Genomic DNA, 22,898 nt, shown 5'->3' on the forward strand with positions numbered 1-22,898 from the left:
TAACTAATGCACATGAGCTGGCCTGAGGTAAAAACACAGTGAAGACCTGGCACTTCAGTTCTTCTAGAAGGTAAAGCTGCCAAGCCTCACTGGTGAGGTGGGAGAGTCTTGAAACCTAGGTTCCAGGCTGAGCCTGAACATGTATGTCAGTATTGCTAGCCCAGCAGCTCCCACCCCATAAGCCCAGGTCATGAGACCAGGGCTCTGAGACGCGTGGATTTTTTTTATTGCTGTGTAGACATACTACTCCATTGTTGAAATTATTGTAATTGTCCATGTGAATCCCGTTTTTAGAAGAGAGAGAACAGAGTAATGCTGGCTGTAAAGGCACCTTAGATCACTCTACTGTGTTTTATAGCTTTGGTTGGAAAGAAAAAAACTGTTGTGGGGGCAGGCAGTATACGTTGCCTTAATGGTTGTTCCCCAAGGCAAAAGGAGAATACTGCTAGAGGTTTGACTCCTCTCTCCATAAAATATAGAGCCATAGACAACAACTTGCCTTCTGAGAGCTCTACTTACAAGTAAGTAACTTTTCATTGATGATTGCAGCTGAGAACGTCTTGGGGCAGCTGAGTAAAGGTATCTACGTTCTGATGAGTGGCTTGGATCTGGAGAGACTCGTGCTGTCTGGTGGACCACTGGGGTAAATGGTCTTTTAACTTTCTACTAGTCACATCTCTTCCATTTATATCCATCCTTTCATCTGATTTAACCATGGGTCCCAATTTCTTTACAGCATCACAACCTAAGTCCCCCTTACAAGATAGGTGCTTCTGCCTGAGAGAAAGGAGTAGTTGCTTCTTGTTCATTCCATCCTTTGGTTCCATATTGATGCCTTATCTTGAATCTTTGTCTCCATCTAGTGGGCTCAAAGATAACCTTTATTTAGAAAGATATCCTGGTGGAGTTCCTCCTCTTACTCAGTTCTGGGCTTGTTTATGCTGCTCAATTAATGAATGAGATGCACAGAACTATAGAATAATCCTAGCTAAGATTGTAAAGGACCTCTTGAATCCTCTAGTTCAGGGGTCAGCAACCTTTCTGAAATGGTGTGCCAAGATTTAACTCTCCTGCCCTGGACCATGCTGCTGTCCTGGGAGGCGGGAAGGGGCGCTCTCCACCGCACGCCCTGTAGACCACTTGGGTCGATGCAAACCTTTCTGCAAACTGAGTTGCTAATGGACACTCACTGTTAATTACATAATTATGCCCACGCCATTTTGCTAGTTCTACAGCTGGGGAGAATGGTTTAATTTAAATTATTAAACAGATTAAATGTTTTAACTTTCTCATGTCAGTTTATCAAACTTCATTTTAAATAAAGTAAAATACTATGTCCAACACACAAGGTTTAATGTTTTCTTTCTTTATGGCAGGGGTAGGGAACCCTTTTTTAGGTTGGAGGGTCACTGACCCACAGAAAAATCAGTTGGAGACCACACAAGTGAGAAGCAAAAAGACTCCTAAAAAAAAAAAACAAAAAAAACCAACCCAACCCTCAGTGATGTGGCCCCCAACTGAGACACTTCACTCTTCTGTCACTTTAGCCCCTACATGGTGAGGGGATATGACAGGGAGGACTGAGGTTCAGGGCTTCCATAGGTCAGATTTACTTTCCTTGGGTTCCACAGTTAGTTAATTGTGGATTCCCTTAGGCTCTGGGATATGAGCAAAAATGAAGGGTTCAATGTGCAGGACAGGGTTGCCAGGGAGTGGGATATGGGTGCAGGATGGGGTGGGAGGGCAGGGTCTGAAAGGGAGTTTGATGGCAGGAGATGGTGGGGGTGTTGATACTACAATTAGTTTGGGTGGTAAGAGGTTGGGGGAGTATTGCACAAAAGGTGAGGGTGAGAATGCAGCCAAATAGCTAGTTGGGGAGGGAAGCAAAGAAGTGCGGAGTAAAGGAAAGTGCAGCTTCTGCAAAGTAAAATTGTATCCCCCTCACATCTTCCTTCTGCTCTAGCCTCGCTTCCCTCTCCCAGCCAGATCCCCTGCATCGCCCCATATCCCTCAGTGCAACCCCTGTGCTCCCTCCCATCCTGCCTCCACATCCCTGTGCCCCCAGCGTGTTCAGTCAGAGCAGCAGTCCTGGGGTGAGGAGAGGTTGGGGGGGGGGCAGTGTTTCTTTCCTGCCCAGATCAGCCCTTTGCCCACAGGCTGCGGCTCTGGGGCTGGGGCAGGCAGAGTTCAGGACTACCCAGGGCTGGTTCCAGCCCAGCCAGACCCAGAGGGATACTGGAGAAGGGGCTCCCTGACCCTGCACATTGCCCATAGAGCAGCTTGGGCCCTGACATGCCATCTGTGCTGGCCACCCAGCCCTGGCTCAGCTGAGTAGGCCCAGTCCTGCCCCCTCCCAAAGCAAGAAGCCTGTAGCCAGTAAGGGGGGCAGTTAACCCCTTAGCTCCTGGCTGGGTAGAGGCAGCCCCAGGGATACACACATGCCTCTCCCGCCCCCTCCTTCCAGTAGGAAGCCAGAGCTAGTGCTCCAATCTGCAGCTGTTGTGGTGGAGGCTGGAGCCACAGCACAAGCTCCAAGCTGTGCAGGGGTGAAGGGTTGGGGCAGGACCGAGCTCCCACCCTCCATGCCACAGGAAATGGGCTCATGAGCTGCTTGTAGCACGCATGCTGGGGGTTGCCAATCCCTGCTCTAGTTTCAGGTGTTCTCAAACTTCATTGCACAGCAGCCTCCAGGGCTGCTGACAATGCAGATGAGGGGTAGTTGTCCTGTAGCTCAGTGATTTTTGAAAGGCCTGGGGTTCTGGCATACTGCCGGCACTGCTGCAACAGCAGCTGGAACCCTAAGCTCTTTAAATCTCTGCCAGAGCCTTGGGTGGCACAGAGGGCTGGTGGAGGTACAATGTGATCCAGGAGGCACTGAGGGCTAGCTGCCCCAGCCAAGCCCCTCCCCTCCACAGTTGTCATGGGTCCGGCGAAGTGTGTCACTAGCTCTAGCAACCCTCTTTCTGACAACTTGGAATTCTCTTCATGCTCCTGTTCTCTGCTATATGTTCTAAATTTAACAGTTTCCATACTGTATTCTCTCTCAGTAATATTTGCTTTTTAAATCTCCCAATTTTCTCATATGCTCATAATAAATGAGATAATCATGGACATCAGACACTAGCCACATCTTAGGAAAGGCAAATTTTAAGTAGAGACCTCTCTCTGTGCAAGGGACCAGAATATGGATTTCTCTCCCCCCCCCCCTTCCCCCCAGGTGATTTCTAAACAAGTGGCATGGTGTGAGTGGGGACTAGTCTCCAGTTTTCCTGTGCAGGCTTCCTAGTGGCAGTTCAGCATTGATGTGTAGGAGAAAACTCCCCAATAAGAATGACTTCTTCAGATGGGAGGCTTGACCCAATACCACTCTTTTCTTATACTCTGCTCAGAGAAGGAGCTAGTTCAACTCGTTGCATCAAGCAAGATAAAGCTGTGCGCTAGCATATGTCTGACAGGCGGTGTTGTCTAGTCCCTAAGGCTGAGTTTTATTTTAGCTTTGCTTCTCTCTTGGGTGTAATCTTGGGAAGGGAGCTTAACTTCTCAATGCCCCTTTTTACCTGTGAGCTAAAATTCTCATTGCACTTGTGGAGATTCTGGGCTCTGGGAGGAGCAAGAGAAGAATATAATACTTATTATCCTGCCATAAACTTAATGCAGCAATGTCTTGAATACCACGAATGATGGTGGAATACATATCTTACCAACCCAGACTTGTCCTTAACAGATATTTTGCACCCTTTTTTTCTTATCAGAGTTGTTTTCCAAGGAACAGCTCAGCACATGCAGATGTGAAATGTTGTTTAAATTCAAGCCCTTGTTTTCTCTACAACACATTAACCTTGTCTTGTATGGCAAGTACCCCTGAACTGTCACTTTCTGCCCAACTCTTTTAAATCCCACCAATGCAGCACTAATAACACGAGTGGTTTATTACTTTTGATAAAGTCAATGTATCTTATGCTGCCCCAACCTGCAGACATCTGGACTGAATATGCAGACCTGCAGTGTAGAAGTTGTTGGGGTGAGGGAAGCACCATAACATCTGGGGAGGAGCTTCAGGCACCTAGGAATGAGTGGAAGTTGGGTTAGGTTTTTGACATTCCTAGAGCTAATTGAGGCTTTTGGATAAAGGAGGGAAATGCAGCTTCTCTTTTAGGCAAGATAAGAGGTGATTAGAAACTTGGAGAGGGAGTTGAAGGCTTCATTTCATCCCCTTGCAAACATCTAAGGCCTCCTTATATGCGGCAAATGTTTTCAATATGAGCTACTACATGCAGCGTCTTTGATGCTGATTAAACTTTGCTCAAATCAGCAGCAGTAGCTTACCTTTGCTCAAATCAGCAACAGTGAAGTAATTAACAATGTGGCCATTTAATGTTTTCCCATTAGTCTTCAGCATCAGTGGGTCATTGGAATGGATGAGGAAGTTCAGAGCTGCTGTTTCAGCTATCTGCAGACTCAGCTAGACACTTTTGCATTTATTACACTCCACATTTGGAGGATTTTCTACATGACTATAAGGGTTGACGCTTTTTTAAACAAACTTAGATTCTGGAGTACAATTCTACAGTACATTTATGAAGGGTAATTTAATGACTGCATAATTGCATTATATGCTAGACACTGCCTTAGACTAGAGATACAGAGTTTGAATGATTGTTTATTCTGTTTTACTCCTTTTTCTGTTTGCTTCCACTCCCTTACCCCTGTGTCTGTTTCCTCTCAGGATCATGCAGGCTGTTCTTGACCATGCTTTTCCATATTTACACATGAGAGAAGCATTTGGGCAGAAAATTGGCCACTTCCAGGTGAGAGTGAGGGGAAAGAACTGTGACTGATACCTACAGAACAAGCTGCTTTCATCTTTGGTCCAATCCTGTACTCTTATTTCAGTGTTCCTAATAGGCTTTTGAGACTGTCTTTATTATAGTGTGGGGTTGTCCCATTATGATGATCGTGCTATGTACTTCTGTGCCAGGATGCAAAATTGTCCTGCAATTTATCCAAAGTCTGGTGAGAACATTTAACTCTGAAGTAGTTTTTGTCTTCTGGTTTATTTTAAGAAACTAGAGACCATAGTCTAATGCTGATGGAACAGTGCACATTTGTAGCTAAGGGGCTTAGGGTGATATTTTTTTCGGAAGTTACAGTTATTAGTCAGGGCTCGATTTACACCTTAGAGGCCTGTAGGCACTGAATCTTCAGCTCCTTCCCCACTTACAGCTCACCTTTATGTTGCACTCAGCTTTAGAGAGGTAAGGGCCTCCATACGATGATGGTGCCCCTAGTCACACGTTACTACGTCTAATTGGAAATCCAGCCCTGTTCTTAGTGGCACTACTACTGAGAATGTGAAAGGCACTGGCTTAGTCAGCGTGGTAAACCAAAGCTGGCATTGGAGTGAGCATGAATTTGAAGTCCTGGGTCTCTTCTGTTCTGACTCATATGAACATATGATCCAAGAGTAACACAGGCTCAGTCATGTGACTTGTGAATCCAGCTTCACTAGTTTGTCCGGCCTTCAGTAGGTAACATCAAGCAGCCAACTAAAACAATGTCTCATCCATAGCTTTCCACCCAGGTCTTTTCTGCCCTCTTCTCCTTGTTCCCCTTTATTTCATGTTAACTGTTAATGTTTTGTTGCATTTAAGACTATTGTTTTGTGTTGTTGTATGTAGCTCATGCAGGGCAAAATGGCAGATATGTACACACGGCTGATGGCATGTCGGCAGTATGTATACAACGTGGCAAAAGCTTGTGACCGAGGACACTTCAATGCAAAGGTGAGCATGGTTCCTGATGGGCTGCTTATACCACCGCATGTATCTTTTACCCTTGTTATCCTGAGAGGACGGAGATTCTACATCATAGGTGTCCATTAATCAGTTACAGAAGATCGTCCACAGGCATGATGTAAATTCAGGAAGGAGGGTGTATTCTCCTTGTTGCATTCTTTTGTATCTTCCCATGGTCCTCATGGAACTGATACAGTGAGATCTGATGAAAAGCTTGGGTCTCTGTATCACAGACAAACTGTTCTGTTTTTCCACTGGGACCCTTGCTCTAAGATATGGAGCCAAACAATAACTAGGCATTTCTAGCAGCCAGGGTGAGCAAGTAGATTTGCTCCCCCTATCAGAGGTGATGGGGGAGTGGCACCTATGCTCCCATGTTTTCTCCCTGATTATTTTGTTTACACGCCCGCTCCCCCCCCCCACACACACAGAGAAAGAAAGATTGGGGTAACCAACGGAATGAGTCTTTCGAGTGGAAGTGATGCTCCCTTCCTGAGCCCTGGCCCTGTTGCATGGGGCCAGACCCATTGAACTGCCTGGCTCACCTCCCCGAGTGCTCCTTTGTGCCCCCCTCAGTCTGAAATCCTCTAAGGGGTGGTCATGTGGCCCCCAACCCCTTAAATTGTGTCCCCAGGCTGCCACCAGTTACATGTCACTGTTGCCCCCTACTGTGTTTTTTTTTGGGGGGAGGGGGTTTCTGCTCCTGTCGCTTTGTGCCTTAGTTGCCTGTCCTGCTAGTCTCTCCCTGGTTATAGCCCTGAAAAATCTTATGTGCTTGAGAAGGGACCAGCTTCGGCCTGTCAGCAAATATATAAACTTGGTAAGAAGTAGGCATGATTTGACCAGTGCAAATGAAATCTTTGCTGATTCTGTTGTTGTACATGTAAATTATCTTGTCCCTCCATTAGGATTGTGCAGGAGTGATTCTGTATTCTGCAGAATGCGCTACACAAGTAGCTCTGGATGGAATTCAGTGTCTCGGTAAGAATTTTGCTTCTTCCACCATGAGAAAAGGTTATCCCTAGTGCATTGAAACATGCAGGAATATAGGCTCTCTGCTTTCCCTCTCCTAGTCATTGAATTCAGTAGGCAAGAAATGTCTTCTGCAGCATGACTTAACTATTTACCCCCTGTTGAACAACAGGGAAGCTTTTTATGAATGCTTGTACACTCACCCCATATCCTGTTCTGTTTTGGTTTTCATCTCTTCCCTTTGTGGTTGTAGGTGGAAATGGTTACATCAATGATTATCCTATGGGTCGCTTCCTGCGTGATGCCAAACTGTATGAGATAGGAGCAGGAACCAGCGAGGTGCGGAGACTTGTCATTGGCCGGGCATTTAATGCTGCTTTTAATTAACACCCATGGTTCAACGAGACACATTCTCAACACCAAGAAGCCTTTGATCATAGTGGCGGTGTGCACAACTCTTCTCATATCAGGGTCACCACTGGTTGATTGTTATCCATTTGATGAACAAATGCTGCAAGGTTTAACTGGGCTCTGCTGACAGAATGAATTGGGCAAGAGAACAGAAGTAAACATGTTCATGTGATCAGTTTGACTGTTCCTTCACCATACTCAGCAGCCATTTCAATTTCTAAAATCTAAGGAGTTGCAGGTGAAATTTTTGCCAAGGGTGTCTGACAGTCATAGCAGGATTTTTCTTGCAAAGTGAACTATTGAATAGGATTAGGAGACATCAGTTACTTGAGCATTATAGATCAATCTAGAGAGACTGGACAGTGGGTCAATCCAGAAAGAATGGACAGTGGGAATGAAATTTTATCCTCTTTAAAAAAATTGAGTACCATGAACAAGTAACTTTTTTAACATGCTGCTGCTGGAAGATGTAATTTCACCAGTGTGTTAACCTTCTGGTGCCATCCAATAACAATTTCAGCTTTGGGAATCCAAATGCCAGCTGGACTTTGTTGATACTGTCTGCTGTTAACATCACAGGATTGCAGCTACAGAAGCAGTACTGTGGGGGAGGAAGGGTAGAAATTGCCTAAAGCCCCATTAAGATGTCATGTATTTTTCTTTGCCCTTTCCCTTTTTATTCTTGCTGCTTACCAAGATATGTGAATGTAATCTGAAGTCTTCACTCTTCTGATTGGCTGCCTCCTGCTGTCTGATTCATTTGTTGATGTCCTTATCCGTCATTCTGGAAGCTTTTAAAATGTCAAATCATGTATTGTAGCATCCATCAATGAATCAGGCAAGAGGAGGTTGACATATTTTAAGGGGTGCTCTTGTGAGTGTATGCACTTGGATTCCTAAATGTAATTGTCCATAAGGAGAAAGCCCAGTGGAAAAAACATGAGCAGTTTTAAGTGGGGTTTAGGGAAATGTTATATGGGGAAGTTTAAATCTTATTTGGTTTGTTTTTAATAAGGAAGACAGCAGTGTAATACAACTTCAAAGATTGAATTACAGAGGGAAAAAATAAATCTTTTGAATAGACCAATGAATTAAACAGCTGCCATCTTGACAGTCTCATGTAGGATAAAAAAATACAGCTTGTAATTTTATTTATTTTCTCTATATATTTGCTTTTTGTCTATATGATGACTTTAAGCCAGCACACACATTAGTATTTCAAACATCCATTTAATAATCTAAGCCATCAGTATAAAAAGACATTAAAATGCCCAGACCAAACTAAAATTCACCTTACTCTTCCTCCCCCGACCCCCAGCGGGGGGAAAAAACTGATAGCTATATAGGTCTTGCAGTATGCACAAAAGGAGGTCTCTTAAACCCAAGGGGAGAGGCAGCTTCTGCCCTAAAATGGTCAACCCCAACCCTCATGCAGGGGACTGTTATCTCAGTCATCCTAATTGGGCTTCCTTACTCATGAAAAGCACACAGGAAGGTGACCTTTGAGGCTATGTCTACACTACAAAGAAAAGTCGGAAAAAGATACGCAAATTGCAGTTTGCAATTTGCATATCTTTTTCTGCTCTTCTTCCGAAAGAGGCTTTTCTACATTTGGCTGGTCTACATGGGGCCAAATGTCAGGGGAAAAAAACCTCTTTTCGAACATCCATTCTTCCTTGTGAAACAAAGTTTATGGAATGCTGACAAAATGTGTCTGCTTTTCTGACATTTTTTTCGGAAAAGCAGATGCGTACCTTGGCCATGGCAGCGCTTTTCCGGGATATCTCCAGTATCCTGGAAAAGCTCTGTAGTCTAGATGTACCCTGAGATACCTTGGGCTCAAAGCACAAAGGGCTTTACTGATCAAGGCTGACACCTTGAATGTAACTTGGAATCCAGGGCAAACTTTGGAGTTACAGGTGAAATATGCTGCAATTGTGAAACACCAGTATATTTTATGTACTGAGTTTGAGAATAGAAATGTAATATGTTCTTATTTATTTAGATGAGAGTATTACTTAAATGTTATCCCAGAATAATCATGAATGGCATCCTCTCTCCTACATTCAAACTGCATTCACTGCAGTGCCACCTGCTGTCTCAAGAAAGCTCTTGGATGGGATTATTCAACACTACCTAAAACTGTGGTTCTCAACTAGTGGTCCATGGACCACCCTGGTGCCTTTTTCAGTGGTCCACAGGAACATTGTCCAAAGTCACACAGAGTGAGCAGGCGCTGCCACTAGGCTGTTTTACGCTGTGTTTACAAGCACGCGGCACGTCATCCATAGCGTCACCTGCAGGAGGAATTCTTGGATCTGAAAAATGATTTTTGCAGCTCAAGATGTGTACCAGTAGTCTACCATAGAGAAATTTTGGGCCAGCGTGACCGGGAGTTACCCAACTCTGTCAGCACACGCAGTCAGATTTTTTGCCATTTGCATCAACTTATATGTGTGAGACTGGATTTTCGTGTTTGTTGCACGTTAAGTCAAACAGACGAATCGGCTTGCAGTGGAAAGCGATATTTGTTGTGCATTATCAAGTACCACTCCAAACACTTAAAAGCTTGTCCATGAGAAGAGAATCCAAAAATCTGTTAGTAAATAACAAATTTCAAACCAAAATGTCTGCTCTTTTTTATCATGTCTCAAAAAGGTGGTGGTCCACAAAAATTTGTTGTTTGGCCTAGTGTTCCATGGACTGAAGTGAGTTGAGAACCACTGACCTAAAAGATTGGATGTACAGTTCCCAATGCGGTTTGTGAAGAATTGGGTGTCTAAATCCTGTAGGCAGCTTTGAACATCTTAGCCCAGTCCTATGGTGCATCAGTAAAATGGCACCTCCTCAAAGAGCAAGCCAATAGCATCACTTGTGGCAATGAAGGTGCAGAGAGCATGCATGGTACTTTTAAAATAATTGAAAATTCAGTTTTACAGATATGTTCTTTTGATAGGGGAATGAATTTCCTTGAGTTTTCCTTGAAAACTCATTTAAAAATAAAATCAAAACCCCACATTGGCATCGAATCATAGCTTTGTAATCTGTCTTAGTCCAAAGGAACCACGCTGAAATGAATGTCAAAACAACCTCTAGATCTTGCAAGTGACTAGAATTAAGAATTCATGTTCTGAGTCAGAATGGAACCTGTGTATATGGCTTCTAAACCTGCCTCCTGACCCTGCCATTTCCTGTTTTAATACAAATAATAAATAACATCCCACTTTCTAGGCTGATCAGCACCGCAAGGTTAAGGCAAAATGAATTGGTGTCTAATGCACCATTAGATAGGGTGGGAGGAGAGATCCATAAATCTTAGGGTTATGTTAATCAAATTCCATACACTTCCATACATCACTGGTGAATACTGAGTGATCTGTCTTGCGAAAAGCATCGGTCAAAGAGCTCTTTCCCCATACTGAGCAATTCTCACAGTGGTGAATGACAGGGGATCTCCTGGCTAAGTGGTGATGGGTCTATGATTAGGGTTTTGGATTTTTTTAACCTGTACAATGCCAATAAAGATATCTACTCTCCACACACATGCCAGTTCAGCTGCTTGGATTTTGCCCAGCAGGGGGCAGGTATAGACTTTGTTTGGTTCTTAACTTACAACCTAAATAGAAAACTGGACTCCTCCCAATGTGCACATCCTGTGTGATTCGAGCTTGTGTGTCTGGGAGCGGATGTTGCCTTTTATTCCCCTCCCTCCTCTTCTCCACTAACCACTTTTTCCTCTAATTGTTTTTTTAAAAAGCTTGTGGTAGATGTGGCAGGTGCGGAAGCTTCTGGCCTCCTCCAGAGAGCACAGCTAATAGAAATTGTAGAAGGGCACTGTGCCCCAGCATATGTTGTTTCTGGTATCTGTTGCATTTAATTTGTAATAGAAATCATTCTACTCCAGTAAGGGATGTTCCCTTGATCCCGGAGCTGGATTAGTGAAATATCCTGTCAGGAAAAAGTAGATCTGCAATAAGGATTAAGAATTGATGAGACAACAGTGAAACAGCACCTGCAATCTAGATGGTTTTCAAGACACTTCAGTGGTTATTAGTGCCTGTCTGCCTGAGGCAAGCATGCCTGTAATACCTGGGTATGGTTTCACACATTTAGAAGTATAGCGATTTCTTCAAGGAAGAGAAGCCAAGCTCTCATCCCTCTCCTCTCACTGAAGCTACTTGCTTGTGGGGAATGCAAAGCAGGTGCCTTATTTATGTCTATGCTGCTGCTATTTATCGGAAGAAAGTACTCAAATTGCACACTGGAACAAATTTCAGAAAAACCTCTTTCAGAAGAGCCCTTCTTCCTTGTGGCATGAGGAAGACAGGGCTTCTGAAAAAGTGTGTCTGCTCTTCCAACATTTTTTGTAGATGCATTCCCTAGAGGCGGAGGAGTTTTGTACCCTGGAAAACTCCATACTCTAGACATAATCTGAGTGTGTGATAATGACTGTTCAGCAGCCTTGTCCCTGAGGTAAAAACAATGAAAGAAGAGTCCTGACATCAGGTTGTAAAGGTAGCAAGGCTTGGCTCAGATTAATTTCTGGTAGTGGTGAATTTTGCAGCTGAGGGCTCTGTGCTGAAACTGCACTACCTCCACTCTTGACGAATTTGAACCTAGGATGTACTAACTTCAGTGTTTCAATCAAATGCTGTGATTGTAGTTCATCATATAGTGAGAGATCATCTTTGACACAACCCAATGCTATAACCCACTTAGCGTTTTAAAATAGGGACCAGAATGTTGAAATGTTGGACATGCAGCCAGTCCAGTGTACTGCACTCCTATCTGCCTGCCAGCCACACTGAAGCCCCACAGCCTGTTGCAGTTACAGCTGTTAAATGTCAGAACGGGATTGTGATAAACACTTGTCGGTAGGAGGCAACTTGTTCTCTCTATCCCTGATTGATCCTCCTTTGTTTTAAGAGCCCTTCCTCTCCACTGGGACTTTCCCTCTAGACCAGAAGCTGGCTATGTTAATAGCTGTGTCGGTGCACGGTTTAATTAACTGTGGCTAGAAGGTGGTGCTACAGAAGAGAACATGCAGAGACATATTTGATGCAGAACACCTTGTTGGAGGAAATGAGAGGAGGGCCTGGCACTGCAGGAGCTAAACAAGGCCTTTTTGCCCAGCTAGCCCCACTCGGTTTTTACCTGCAGCCGATGTCAGACCTGGAGGGAGAATAAGAGAGGAATCTAATCAGGGGCTGGCTACGAAGAGACAGAAGATGGTTCTGCTGTCCTCAGGACCTGAGCCGGAACCGGCTACTGGGTCAGCCACAGGAGCACGTAAGCCTCCAACCCCTTCCCCTGTGCAATGGGGAAAGAACCAGAAGGAGCCCTTGATGAGGAGGGAGAAATTGGACTCTGGGGGCCATGCCCCAAACTGAAGAACCAGACTGTGATAAGAGGCCAAACCCTTAGGTCCAGACCTCAGCCAACAGGGGCTTACATCCTGGACCACCACCTAACTCGGTCTTAACCACTAGGCCACCCTGGTGCCCAGGAGATCCTGCCACAGATGGGAAGGTAGAAGGGTGAGAAAGAATAAGCCTTAAGTGAGTGGGGGAGAGAAAAAGTGAAGATGTGAGTGGTTCTGACAGAATGATAACCTGCCTCCTGCCACTTCTCATGGATGGAGAGTTTAATAGGACCTCTACTCCTCTCATGTTCCTCAGACAAAGCTGACTTTAAACAAAACCAATCACTCTCTTTTAGGAAACAGCATGTGTGTGGGAGGGGAGGGGGGTGTAATGTGATGTTTGGTTTAGCTCTCTGCTGTGGGATAAAGCTCGCATTAAGGGATGCGAGTACACTACAGATCAATTGAGCACAGCCATTCTGCAGGGAAGAGATGGCTCCTGCCCCATCAAGCAGTAGACAGTGCTTCATTCCCCACTCAGGTCCCTTTTCCATTCAGGTCAAGAACTACTATGTGCTTACTGGCAACAGGAGGTGAGGAGCAGCCACCAGTCACTGGCAAAGAAGATCTGTCTGTGCTTTAAGACTAAGAAACTTTGGATCATCACATCCAAGAGGAAACATGGGATCCTCCTCCAATACCATCCTTTTAGAGGGGGGTGAACACATTCACCTGCCAACAGGCATGGGTGTTGCCTGCTGAGAGCCTGTATCTAAGACATTATGGAAGGGTCTTGAGGCTTATTCATCCCTGTAACTACCACTCTGTGGTGCTATTCCACATTGGCACTAGTGATACTGTACTTCCAAGTATGACCCAGGAGCAGATTGCAGTGACTACAGCCCATTGGTTCTAGGGTAAAAGAGTCAGGAATTGGTAGTGAATGTGAAAATAGAAAATAATTTGGGTTAAAATGGTCCTGAAAGAATAAATTGTATGATTCTAAGGGAAAGTAGTGAGAGCAGCAGCATAAGGACAATTGACTGCAAAAAATAGCTTTTAACAAACTCAGAAAAGAGGTAGAGGTAAAGTCCCAAGGGAAGAAATTCCAAGGGAAAGGGGAATTCAGGAGAGCTGAAGGTTGCTTACATAGAGCTTTCCTCTCCATTATACAGTCACCCCAGGCCCTATGCTTTGGGGAACCAGGTGGTAGCTGTCTCTACGGTCCTATAGATGTGGCCCAGGAATTTTGGGGGACCAAGCACAAGGGGGGGCAGCAGCAGGGGTTGCCTTCCCCCCACTCACCGCAGTGGCAAAAGCCAGTGATGCAGTAGCCTGCTCTGCCCTGTCATCTCCCATTCCACTGAGCTCTGCTTCGCTGCAGCGCCAGAAAGCAGGGCACCTTGGCCCCAGGGTGCTTTGCCGCTTGTCACCACGGTGAAGTGGAGTGGGCTAGGAGGCGCAGACGATGCTAAGTGGAGCAGGATGCCAGGTTGCTTGGCTCCTTCTGTCTCAGTGAGTGCAGGGGCAGCCACCCTCCCTCGTCCCCAGTAACCCTGGCTCATTTTACTTGGAGGTAGGGGCATTGAGCAAGGGGGTGGAGCTGGGGTAGGGCATGGGGAAAGGGTTGGGGGGTTGCCCTGCATCTGGGGCACAGGAGCGGGTTGCTCCAGATCCTGCACCCACCTAGGAGTGACCCTGGGCCCAATAGCAACCTATCCTGATGTGAAAGATAAACTAATAAAAGGGCAGTATGGCTCCATCAGGAGCTCTTTAATTACCTGGAACTCAAAAGGGAATATTTCAAATTGGAAACATGGACTGATTTGCTAAGGATGAATATAAAATAATTACACAAGCATGTAGGGACAAAATTAAAAAGGCTAAAGCACAGAAAGAGTTACACTCAGCAAGGAAATAAAAAGCAACACGAAGATGTTTTATACAGGAAAGAGCTAATAACAGATGATAACAAGAAGCCTGAACTGTTTAATGCCTATTTTGCTACAGTCTTCACAAAAAAGTTTAAGGTAGCCAGTTGCTTAACACAATATTAATAAAAAGGGGTAAAAAATGGGGAAAAAAACAGATTAAAGGCTATTTAGCTCCAAGATGACACCTGGGAGAAATAAGAAGGGTCACATGTCTCTCTTCTCCCCCCCCCCCCCCCCCAAAGATGTCTGGGGCACACATACAGCAGGAAACTATGGTGGTGAAAGGAGCAGAAGATGAGGCTGCTGCTCCCCAGAGTGCACACCCACTCTCCAACACGGCTGTCCTGCTCCTCCAGCTGGGCTGAACAGACCCCAGACAGGAGATGAAGCTGCATGGAAGGGCATGAACAGGGCAGCTGTGTGGGAGGAGCTGATTGTATGGGGGTGTCTGGGAGGACAGAGCTCCAGCCCCTCCTCCCAGTAATGTGAGATGAGGAAAGCGTGTGGGGGGCGGAGGGGGGGGGGGTGTCCCAAGCTACAGGCAGGAAGGAGTCATGTGGGGATGTCGTGTGCCCCCCCCCCACTTGTACTCCCCTTTCTGTCCCTTCCATGAGTTGCCATTCTTAGGGTATTTGGTTCAGTTAGTTCCTTAATCTCAGACCCATTCATACTTACCTCTAAGAACTCCTGAAGAAGTGAGGGACCAGAGGAGTGGAGAAGGACAAACATAGTACTTCTCTTTAAAAAGGGAACTATAAAGTATTCCAAAAATTAGGCTATGTCTACTCTGCGGCAGTTTTTCAGAAGAAGAAATGCAGATGAAGTTCTCATCTGCAAATCTTGCACTCTCATTTCCGTATTCTCTTCCAGTGCTTTTTGCGGAAGAGATTCTGCGATAAAAAGCTCTGTATAGACAGGGCCATTTGTCAGAAAAACCCCGTTTTGCGCAAGATCCCGTAAACCTCTTTTTTTGTGAAGAATAAGGGATCTTGCACAAAACAAGGTTTTTCCGACAAATGGCCTTGTCTACACGGGGCTTTTTCTTGCAAAAATCTCTTCAGCAAAAAGGATCGGAAGAGAATATGCAAATGAGAGCGCGAGATATGCAAATGAGCATTTTATTTGCATTTCCTCTTCCGAAAAACTGCCTCAGTGTAGACGTAGCCTCTTAGATCAGTCAGACTAAATGGAACAATTTATTTAGTAATCAGTCTGTAAGGACCTAGATGATAATAGGATTATAAGGAATAGCCAGCATGGATTTGTCAAGAACAAAGCATGCCATACCACCTGTTCTCCTTCTTTGATAGGGCTACTGGCCTACTGGATGTGGGGAAGCAATGAACTTGACACATGACATTCTTATAAGCACATTAGGAATGCATTTACACAGCACCCTTTGCGCAAATTGCATAGCTTATTTTGAGGGAATTTTGAAATAAAGTGCTATTCCGAAATGCCCCCTCACCCTCGTGGAACAAGGGTTACAGGTATGCCAGAATAGCGCGCCCGCTATTTCAAAATGTATTTTGAAATAATGAGCATGTTTAAAGATGTGGAATTGCTATTTTGGGATACTTCTGGTATCCCAAAATCACCCTGCTGTCTAGACGTAGCCTAGAGGAATGTGATCTAGATAAAATTACTGTAAGGTTGGATCCATAGCTGGTTGAGGGAACATACTGAAAGAGTAAATGTCAATGGCTCACTGTCAAACAGCGGGCATATATAGTAGGAACCTACAAATGTCAGTACCATGCTCTGGTACTATTCATTATTTTCATGAATGACTTCAAATTGAGAATATGTTTATAAAATTTGCTGATGACACTAAAGGGGGAGCATTTTGGAGGACAGGTTAGAATTCAAAAGGGCTTTGCCAAATTGGAAAATTGGTCTGAAATAAACAAGATGAAATTCAGTAAAGTACTATTTTTGGGAAGGAAAAAATCAAATGCACAACTATGAAGTGGGAACTAATGGGCAGCGGCTGCGAGGCAATACTACTTCAGAATAGGATATGGTTGTTAGAGTGGATTATAAATGAATAGGAGCCAAAATATGATGCAGTTATGAAAAAGACTTACTGTCATTCTGAGGGGGTGTTTACAAGAGTGTTGTATATCAGACACAGGAGGTAGATGTCTTGCTGTCCTCAACACTGGTAAAGCCTCAGCTGGAGTACTGTGTCCAATTTTCGGAGCCACACTTTAAGAAACATACAGACATTGTAGAAAGCCCAAGGGAGAGCAAAAAAAATGGTGAGAAATTTGGAAAATCTGACCTATGAGGAAAAGTTAAGAATCTGCAAATGATCAGTCTTGAGAAAAGAAGACGGGGAGGGATGGGGAATGACACAGTAAAGAGGGCTATGCCATTGTTTTGCATGTCTGTCAAAAGTAAGACAAGAAGAAATGGACTTAATCAGCAGCAAGCTAGACTTACATTAGATAGTAAGGAAAATTGTCTAATATTTAAGCTCTGTAACAGCCTTTCAAGGAAGGTTGTGGAATTACCATCATTGGAGGTATTTAAGAACAGGTTAGACAAACACCTGTTATAGATGGTCTTGATATATTTGGTTGTGCCTCTGCTGAGAGGCTGGACTAGATGACTTGTTGAGGTCCTTTCCAGCTCTCCATATTTATTGTTTCTGTGCTTTACAGACATGCATTTACAAACTGTGCATCAGCTATGGTCTGGTTTGGGGCTATAGGAAGAACTGGTCCCATTTGTATTGACATGATCACACTAGATAGAGCCTTCCAACCCAAACCAAACCAGATGGGACTCAACTACAAATGTTAGGTGGGAAAATAACCAGACCCTCTTGGGCTCAGGGCAAGCCAGAGCAGCTGCTCCTGCCCGTAAGGTCAGTTCCACAGCAGGTGTGAGTCCTATCCCTGCCAACTGCTACCGCCTGGCTATTCAGGGAGTGCATTGAACAAAGTGTTGTAGTACCACACAGTCCATGGCAGGAGCTGGGCTTGCAACCACTGCGCGAACCACACAGGCAGGAGATGACAGCAAAGCTAATTCAGTTTGTAACTTGAACCATACATCTATCTATCCGATTGTAAATGGGTCCTTCATGAGGTCAGTCACTATGGCATTGTTTGGCCACAGAGATGCTTGCATAATTCTCCCCTTTGCAAAACTGCCATATTGACCCTTTTTGCATTCTGTAAATGGGCAACCAGGATAGTTGGTGAAGACTGGACCTACTAACAGCCCAGGAGGCCACAGACAATATAGGCAGTTGCAGGGGAGGCTTTTTGGCACAGGTGCTTGCTTTGCAGAGTCCTGCTGGAGGGAACAAAGCAGTTCAGGCACCGTTTCCACACTGAGCTCCTAAGGCAGGCAGGAGAAGCGATCCTGAAGGTGCACTCTAGGTGCTCTGTCACCGTGGAGTCTGGGCAGACATGCAGGCTGTTTCCTCTCCTATGCACCTTTGGAGAGCCCTCACTGGTGCACCGCCTGCCCTGTGATACTCTTGATCTACAGAGTTTTTGCAAGCCTTGCCCCTGCTCATGGTTAAGAGTTCTCTGGCTGCAACCCCCTTTTTAATCCTCCACCAGCAGTGCCGGGACTCCCAAAGATCCCTGCTGCATGCTCCCCAGGGACGGAGGACTGCAGAGCTATAGAAGTGATTATTCCCCTTTATTCGGCTCTGGTGAGACCACGTCTGGAGTATTGCATCCAGCTCTGGGCCCCCCACTATAGAAAGGATGTGGACGCATTGGAGAGGGTCCAGTGGGGGGCAATCAAAATGATTAGGGGGCTGGAGCACATGACCTACGAGGAGCGGCTGAAGGATTTGGGCTATTTAGTCTGCAGAAGAGAAGGGAGGATTTGATAGTTGCTTTCAACTTCAAAAGAGAAAGGAAGAGAAACTGTTCTCAGTAGTGAGGGATGGCAGAACAAGGAGCAATGGGCTCAAGTTACAGTGGGGGAAGTCTAGGTTGGATATTAGGAAAAACTATTTCACTAGAACAATGAGAAATCCTGTGGCACTTTATAGACTAACAGATTTATTGGAGCATAAGCTTTTGTGGGCAAAGACCCACTTTGTCAGATGCATGACGAAGTGGGTCTTTGCCCACGAAAGCTTATGCTCCAATAAATCTGTTAGTCTATAAGGTGTTGTTCTTATTGTTGTTCTTGCAGGACTTATTGTTGTTCTTGCAGATTCAGACTAACACGGCTACCCCTCTGATATATTTGACTAGGAGGGTGGTGAAGCACTGGGATGGGTTACCTAGGGAGGTGGTGGAATCCCCGTCTCTAGAGGTTTTTAAGTTCCGGCTTGACAAAGCCCTGGCTGGGATGGTTTAGTTAGTGTTGGTGTCCTGCTTTGGGCAAAGGGCTGGACTCGGTGACCTCCTGAGGTCTCTACCAGCCCTATGATTCTATGCTTCCAGTTGGCTTGTGTGGGGTAAGCTGTGTGTGGTGAGGGATGTGGTTTCTAGGCTGAGCTGCAAATTAAGGGGAGGGAGGGGCTTGTGGTAGTGGATAAGGTATTTCACTGCATAATTCAAATGTAACGTGATACAAAATGAAAGGATGATCGATGCTAGTTTTCACAGGATAGTGGGAACTCTGGGGGAAAGAGTCTCGTTTAGGCCTTGATCCTGTCCTCAATACCACGCAGAGCACAGATTTGCATGAACAGCTCCAACATGCTCGGTGAGATTATCACACAATAGCAAGTAATGTGTCCAGTACTGTTTATAGACTTGGGCCCTTGCTTTCTGTATCCAGCCTGTTTCTGGTGGTCTGGACTTTTGGCTTTAGCTTCCATTTAAGTGGCGCTGATAGAAGGCTCCGGTATGGCGTGAAACATTGGTAACTCAGCAGAAAGCTGTTGCTTATTTTTAAACTTCTTGCCTATCATGCAGCCTACATATTGAGTGGGAAGGCGAGCCGCCAAAAACCGCTGCAGCTGTTTTGCAAACGCCATCCAGCTGCATGCTCAAGCTAGCTGCCCCTAGAGTAACATCGGGTGCAGGGAAAGAGAGGAGCAGCCTACATTTAAGGCAAAACTTTCACGCTGCTTCTCTCTATTATGTGAAGCCTCGTAATCCAGGGAAACCAGTTGAACAATGTGGCAGCTGACATGCACGCAGCAGCGCCTATCCCTGGCTCAGGAGACAGACCGTGCTTGGCACAGCTGTGCCGACAGTGCTCCCGTGGCCTGGTTACAATGACAGGGCCTGCTCTTCCCGAGGAATTGCTGGGCAGAAAGATTAGAAGGCGATTTCTTTTCAATATAAAAGAATTCGCAACTGTGAAGGGGAGACAAAAACATTCTTGAGCAGAACGGACAATATTGTAGGGGGTGAAAGGGAGAACAGGGATTACTGTAGCAGTGCCAGGGTCTCGCCACTTGCACCTGCTGTTTGCTGAAAAGGCTGATGCTGAGCCATAAGCAGCTGATGCTGAGGCCCAGTTGTCAGCCAGAATGGGGGAAAAAAAAGGCGCCTCTAATCAGTGCACTTACCAAAGGCCACGGCAGGCATCTCATCTGCACTAAGAGGGAGAGCAGAGGAGCATGGTACTATCACAAGTCACCTAGGCCTTCATGTTCTCACACAGAGCCTTGTCTATTTGACTCAAACTCCCTGGTATTTGTTCAGCAATGGCCCTTTCTCAGAACAAATCCCTTAGGATGATTCCAATGGAGGGTACTGGAACCGTCGGAGTGGAACTTAGCAGAATTCTTTCTTGCTTTACTGACTTGCCCCTCTGATCAGGGCTGTTTGTTGCGGGTGGCAACTAGAAGCATTTCCTTTTGCGGATGTGTGTGAGGTTAGGGTCACTGCACCACACTGCCCTTCAGAGGAGCCGAAGGAATTAGGTTAGTGGATGGCTCAAGTGTTTGGTAAGAAAAAGCTTTTCGCCAGATTTCAATGTGGTCTGTTCAGTGGTGATGACAAGTCACTGCTGTGGGAAATGACCCTCATTCCAGTGCTAAGGCTAGGTTTCTTTTACCCAGTTGGCATGTTGTTCCAGGCACTATCAGGCTCGCTGCTCTTATTGGCAGGCACTTTTTCCTGACTGAGCCTTGGAAATGTAATCTCTCTCTCACTCCTAGGACTGGTTCTTCCGGGTGTGGATTGAGACTTCTGAGACTGCTGAGTCACTACAGAAATGAGTGTACTGTAAAACACTACTACAGTTTGGATGTTTGGGCAGCCAGTTGTGCCAATTAACTTGTTGTGCATTGTTTATGGACAAATAGAACCTAAAAATGACTGTACTGGGTCAGACCAATGGTCCATCTAGCCCAATATCCTGGCTTCCAGAAGTGGCCGGTGCCAGATTCTTCAGAGGGAATTTAGAGTGGTCATTCTCCTATCATCCAGACCCAGCTTCTAGCACTTGGAGCTTGAGACACTCAGAGCATTAGGTTGCATCCCTGACCAGCTTGGCTAATAGCCATTGGTCGGCCTGTCCTCCATTAACTTTTCTAATTCTGTTTTGATCCCACTTATGTTTTTGGCCTTCACAGCATCCCCTGGCAGTGAGTTTCACAGGTTAACTGTGTCCGTGTGAAGAAGTACTTCCTTCTCCTTTTAAACTTGCTGCCTGCTAATTTTAGGTGCCTCCTCTGGTTCTTGTATTATGTGAAGAGGTAGATAACTCTTCCCTATCCACTTTCTCCACATCATTCATGGTTTTGGATTTATCATATCCTCTCTTAAGCTGTCACTTTTCTGAGCTGAACCTTTGCCTTTTTAATGTCTCCTAGTCAAGGCTGTCCCTAGGGGAGTGCAGGGCAGGAGCCACCCCTCCCCTCTGCCTGAGACCCCACCCCCACTCCACCCCTTCTTCTTAGACCCTTCCCCCAAGTGACATGGCATGGAGAATAGCGGGGGGAGTGGGCAGCAGGAGCTGGGCCTGCCCCTGAACTCACCGTTGGTGGTGAGAAGTAGAGTGACCCAGACCCAGCTCTCTCTGTCAGCTCTCAGCTGCTCCACTCCTTGTTGCCATGCTGGTGAGTGCAGGAGCAGTCCCAACCTTTTCCCTAACTCTCCTCCCCAACCCCAAGCAATGTGGCTGGGAGCAAGGAGAGTGGAGAGGGCTGGGGCTGAGTTGCTCCACTTCTCCCCACTAGCAACCCCCGCTGCCTATGCCAGGCCCCCTGCTAATCCCTTAGGCCTCACAGGGCCTGGGATGTTTGTCCCAAACCATCCCATTGACAGGACAGCTCTGCTCCTAGCATGGAAGCTGTTCCATGTCCCTAATCACTTTTATTGCCTTTCACTGACCCTTTTTAATTCTAATGCCTCTTTTGGAGATCCCTCACTGTTCACTTACTACAGAGATGAGCATGTTATAAAACCCTACCTACAATATGGGTGTTCAGGCAGCCAATGAGAGTGGGCAAACAGAAGATGCCAGCTTCTAATTTGGAACCTTTTTCTCATGCACAAAATCTGTGGAAATAAGACCAAATCCCCCATGAGTCAAACTGACACCCAGATAAAATAAACTCCATTCCACCCTTGCCTGTTGCTCAGAGCTGACAAACCTGATCTGCTGACGTGGCTCAGGCAGATCCAGCTGAGGTTGTTTTTAGCACCAGCTGTCTGGCTGGCCAAGTCAGTAATAGTTCTGTCTTTAATAACCACCACAATGATGATACAACCCTTTTGATTAAATTGAACCAACAGAATTGTGTACTCCTCTCTGTTACGCCTGCACTAGGCTGCTAATTTGCATAGCTGAAGTACTTGTATAATATGTTGTGGGCCAAATTTGGCAGTCATAGAAGCATAGATTTGGAAGGGACCTTGAGGCGTCATCTTGTCCAGTCCCCTACACTCATAGCAGGAGTAAGTATTATCTAGACCACCCTTGACAGGTGTTTGTCTAACCTGCTCTTAAAAATCTCCAGTGCTGGAGATTCCACAATTTCCTAGGCAGTTTATTCCAGGGTTTAATCACCCTGACAGGAAGATTTTCCTAATGTCCAACTAAACCTCCCTTGCTCTAATTTAAGCCTATTGCTTTTGCCCTATCCTCAGAGTTTATGGAGCATATTTTTTCTCCCTTCTCTTGGTAACAAGCTTTTATGTGAAAACTGTTGTGTCCCCTCTCAGTTTCCTCCAGATTAAACTAACACATTTTTTTTAATCTTCTGTCACAGGCAGAGGTGACAGTAAGACAGTGCGCCCTGGTGTGCCGCTCTGCTAACGAGCCGGCCAGCACGGGAGCCAGCCACTGCAGGGTGGAGGAGATGCAGTGCGCAGCATGCTCCCAGCTGGGCTCTCACTAGATTCCAGAGCTTGCCTGCAGGCTGGTGCTGGTGGGGCCCTGCATGCCGCACTAAACAGCAAGCAGCAGGTTACAGGGGCTGGCTGGGGTGCACTGTAGGAGGTATGGACATCTCCTGCCCTGACTCCTGCACCCCAGCACACA

The 22,898-nt window shown here is 45.7% G+C and overlaps 1 protein-coding gene across 1 annotated transcript in view; it reads left to right on the plus strand.

The window, feature by feature from the left end:
- The window catches only part of IVD (isovaleryl-CoA dehydrogenase), a 34,922-nt gene extending 24,202 nt beyond the window's left edge, over positions 1 to 10,720 (plus strand). Inside the window, exons 8-12 of the mRNA XM_075927094.2 lie at positions 550 to 643; positions 4,727 to 4,808; positions 5,679 to 5,783; positions 6,704 to 6,776; positions 7,021 to 10,720. Of these exons, the coding sequence (XP_075783209.1) occupies positions 550 to 643; positions 4,727 to 4,808; positions 5,679 to 5,783; positions 6,704 to 6,776; positions 7,021 to 7,154 (488 nt within the window). The 3' untranslated portion in view covers positions 7,155 to 10,720. The remainder of the gene's footprint in view (positions 1 to 549; positions 644 to 4,726; positions 4,809 to 5,678; positions 5,784 to 6,703; positions 6,777 to 7,020) is intronic.
- Positions 10,721 to 22,898: the final 12,178 nt, after the last annotated feature.

This window comes from Pelodiscus sinensis, chromosome 5 (genome assembly GCF_052426305.1).
Source record: "Pelodiscus sinensis isolate ZL-2025 chromosome 5, ASM5242630v1, whole genome shotgun sequence".
Lineage (NCBI taxonomy): Eukaryota > Metazoa > Chordata > Testudines > Trionychidae > Pelodiscus > Pelodiscus sinensis.